The 2,918-nt window shown below is 44.9% G+C and overlaps 1 protein-coding gene across 2 annotated transcripts in view; it reads left to right on the top strand.

The window, feature by feature from the left end:
- sdr16c5 (short chain dehydrogenase/reductase family 16C, member 5) overlaps positions 1-2,918 on the top strand; it is a 36,910-nt gene that overhangs the window by 9,084 nt on the left and 24,908 nt on the right. For both annotated transcript variants that reach the window (XM_015397304.1, XM_015397305.1), the window contains exon 5: positions 1,242-1,386. In XM_015397304.1, the coding sequence (XP_015252790.1) occupies positions 1,242-1,386 (145 nt within the window). The remainder of the gene's footprint in view (positions 1-1,241; positions 1,387-2,918) is intronic.

Genomic DNA, 2,918 nt, shown 5'->3' with positions numbered 1-2,918 from the left:
CTCACATATAAAGCCTTAAATGGCCAAGCTCCATCTGATATCAGAGATCTGATTGTTCTTTTAATAGGCTAATAGACATGCTAACAGTGAGTCGATCCATCAGTCTAAGGAAAAGCACAAACTGAATGGTTGGCAGCAATCCCACAACCAGGAATGCATTTAGCAAAAGCCGAGGAGAAACCAGAACCAGTCTTAATGTCCATTACAGCCTTCATCCAGACATCTGTCCAGCTGTGTCACAGATCTATGGTTCTCATCATCTGCAGCCATCTGCACCTTACAAGGAAAAACATTTTCTCTAAATTATACGGATACACAAGAAACGGTCAGTAGTTGAAATAAAACAGAGAATTTCCAGCAATGATCTAATTTAATTTAATCTGACGATGTTCTTATTGATCCCAAAGGAAAATCAAATCTGTGATTAATGTTTATCAGTTGAGAAGCAAGAACCTAAAGTTTCAATCTCATTTTTCCGTTTATTAAAAAATGTGGTCGAGGGAACATGGTGGTTCAGAGCGGACCCAGTTAAACCAGTTCTATCCGGAGAAATGGGCCCAAATTCAAGCAAACTATTCAAAGGAAGTGAATAAGGCTGCGTCCGCCCGTCCGCCCTGACCACTAGATCGTTGTTACGCCGTTTTAGATGAGCGTCCGATCGTCTAGTGGATTAAAAAGTAGTGAACTTGAAATTTCCCACAATGCACCTTGAAAAGTCGCGATCATCCATGGTCACTAGATGAACAGATATATCCCAGAATGCTTTGCGAGAGCTCTCCTCGCAAAGCATGATGGGATGGCGAAGGCGGCGTGTGGGGAGGCGGAGTCATATGACAAACGGGGAGTGAAAAGTAGTGATAATCTGTCCGACGGGTCAATTAACTGAGTTCACTATATAGTCTCCGCTCTATAAAGTGATGTCAGAGGTCAGAGGTCAGGGGTCAGGGCGGACGTTGGGAGACAGCCACAGCTTAGAGAGGATTCAGAAAACAGAAAGTTTGGTTTGGCTGCAGCTCGTTGTTCTGTTAGTGGAAGGGAAACTGGTTTCTTACTGGAACTGGTGGAAACTGGAACTGGTTACTTCCTGCTGATTACGGACAGAAGCTGCTGGTGATTGATGGATCTGTCCTACTGTGCCTCAGATGTGACCTTCGGTGCTGTGATGAAGGTAACGACTCTTCGGTCTCCCACCCAGCATGCTGTCGCTGACTTCCTGTCTGTGTTGGTTCCTCTCCCTGCAGACTACTGTGCCAGTAAGTTTGCAGCCGTAGGCTTTGCAGAGTCGATAGGCCTGGAACTTCTGGCGACAGGCAAAGATGGGATCAAAACCACCATTGTGTGTCCCTACTTTATCAACACGGGGATGTTTGATGGATGTCAAACCAAGTAGGTCTCTTCATGTCAATCTAATCTGCTATGATTTAATGTCACTCTGAAACTTTAACAGGTGTTCAAGCTCACATTTTTATGACGTTACGCCTCCAAAGAAAAGACCTGCACTGCAAAAAACATCTAGAAATAATTAAAAATGTCTTAAATTAGGTGTATTTACTCTTAATGTGAGCAGATAAATATGGAGAGAGTATTTCTACTCTTAGAATAAGATATTGAGATAACCTGCACTTGGAATAAGGTGATGTATTTGTTTTTCCTTATTTTAAATGTAAATTGTTTTGTTCCATTAGCAAAGATTCTCGCTTATCTTCTCAATTCATGAAAAAAAAGTCATTTAGATTTAAATTTTTAGCGTTGTGTGCAGTTGCAGAGGCAAAAACCCTGAAAGCCACGCTTTTCTGCTTTCACATGAATCACATTTAATCCCTAAAGCAGCAGAATGTCCTCACTCTGATGGTAAACTAGGAGGAAACACACGCAGCCGCTTAGTTTTCCAGATCATTCAAGCTTCACTCATTTGTCCAAAATGAGCAGCGCTGCTCCTTCTGCCCGTGGATCAGAGATCCATCATGATAACGGTTCAGCGGTTCACCTTTACTCCACTACCCTGCATGATGTAACCCGACCTCACCTTACATAAGGGACAGAAAACCTGTTGGTCTTTTTCACAGCAGGAAATGGAAGATCAGCTTTGGACCAACCGGACGCTGCTTCAGTTTAACATTAGAGGAAATAGGACACATTATATCAGGGCACCAAGGGGCCCCCCAGGTCCACATGGGGCCCCCCAGGTCCACATGGGGCCCTCTAGGTCCACATGGGGCCCCCCAGGTCCACATGGGGCCCTCCAGGTCCACATGGGGCCCTCTAGGTCCACATGGGNCCAGGTCCACATGGGGCCCTCTAGGTCCACATGGGGCCCCCCAGGTCCACATGGGGCCCTCCAGGTCCACATGGGGCCCTCTAGGTCCACATGGGGCCCCCCAGGTCCACATAGGGCCCCCCAGGTCCACATGGGGCCCTCCAGGTTCACATGGGGCCCTCCAGGTCTACATGGGGCCCTCCGGGTCCACATGGGGCCCTCAGCATCTTCTGAAGCCAGAGCATATGACATTTTATGTCATTTTATTGTTTAATCATTTATACAGATTTCAAAATGACAATATTTAAAATAAAATTAGAAATAGAAATGAAGGATAAAAATGGGTTAATTCTGTCTGAAGTTGAGGCGATGCTAAAGTTCAAAGGTCAGTATTGGTCCCTGTGAACGGTTCACAGCAGGAATCTGACTTTAACTACAAGCATTCAAAGAAAACTGCCATTAAATATGAAACCAGTGGAAATAAAGGCTGCATGGAGAGAACTGCGATCAACAAGCAGGACGACTGAAGGAGAACGGATCTTAGTGTCAGATTCTTATTCAAACTTGACCTAAAGTTCAGGATCTGCAGACATGTTAGGAGGCCTCACATATAAAGCCTTAAATGGCCAAGCTCCATCTGATATCAGAGATCTGATTGTTC

Source organism: Cyprinodon variegatus, unplaced genomic scaffold, assembly GCF_000732505.1.
Source record: "Cyprinodon variegatus isolate N-32 unplaced genomic scaffold, C_variegatus-1.0 Scaffold851, whole genome shotgun sequence".
NCBI lineage: Eukaryota > Metazoa > Chordata > Actinopteri > Cyprinodontiformes > Cyprinodontidae > Cyprinodon > Cyprinodon variegatus.
The sequence above is the reverse complement of the archived record's forward strand: the minus strand, read 5'-3'. Positions and strand labels throughout refer to the sequence as shown.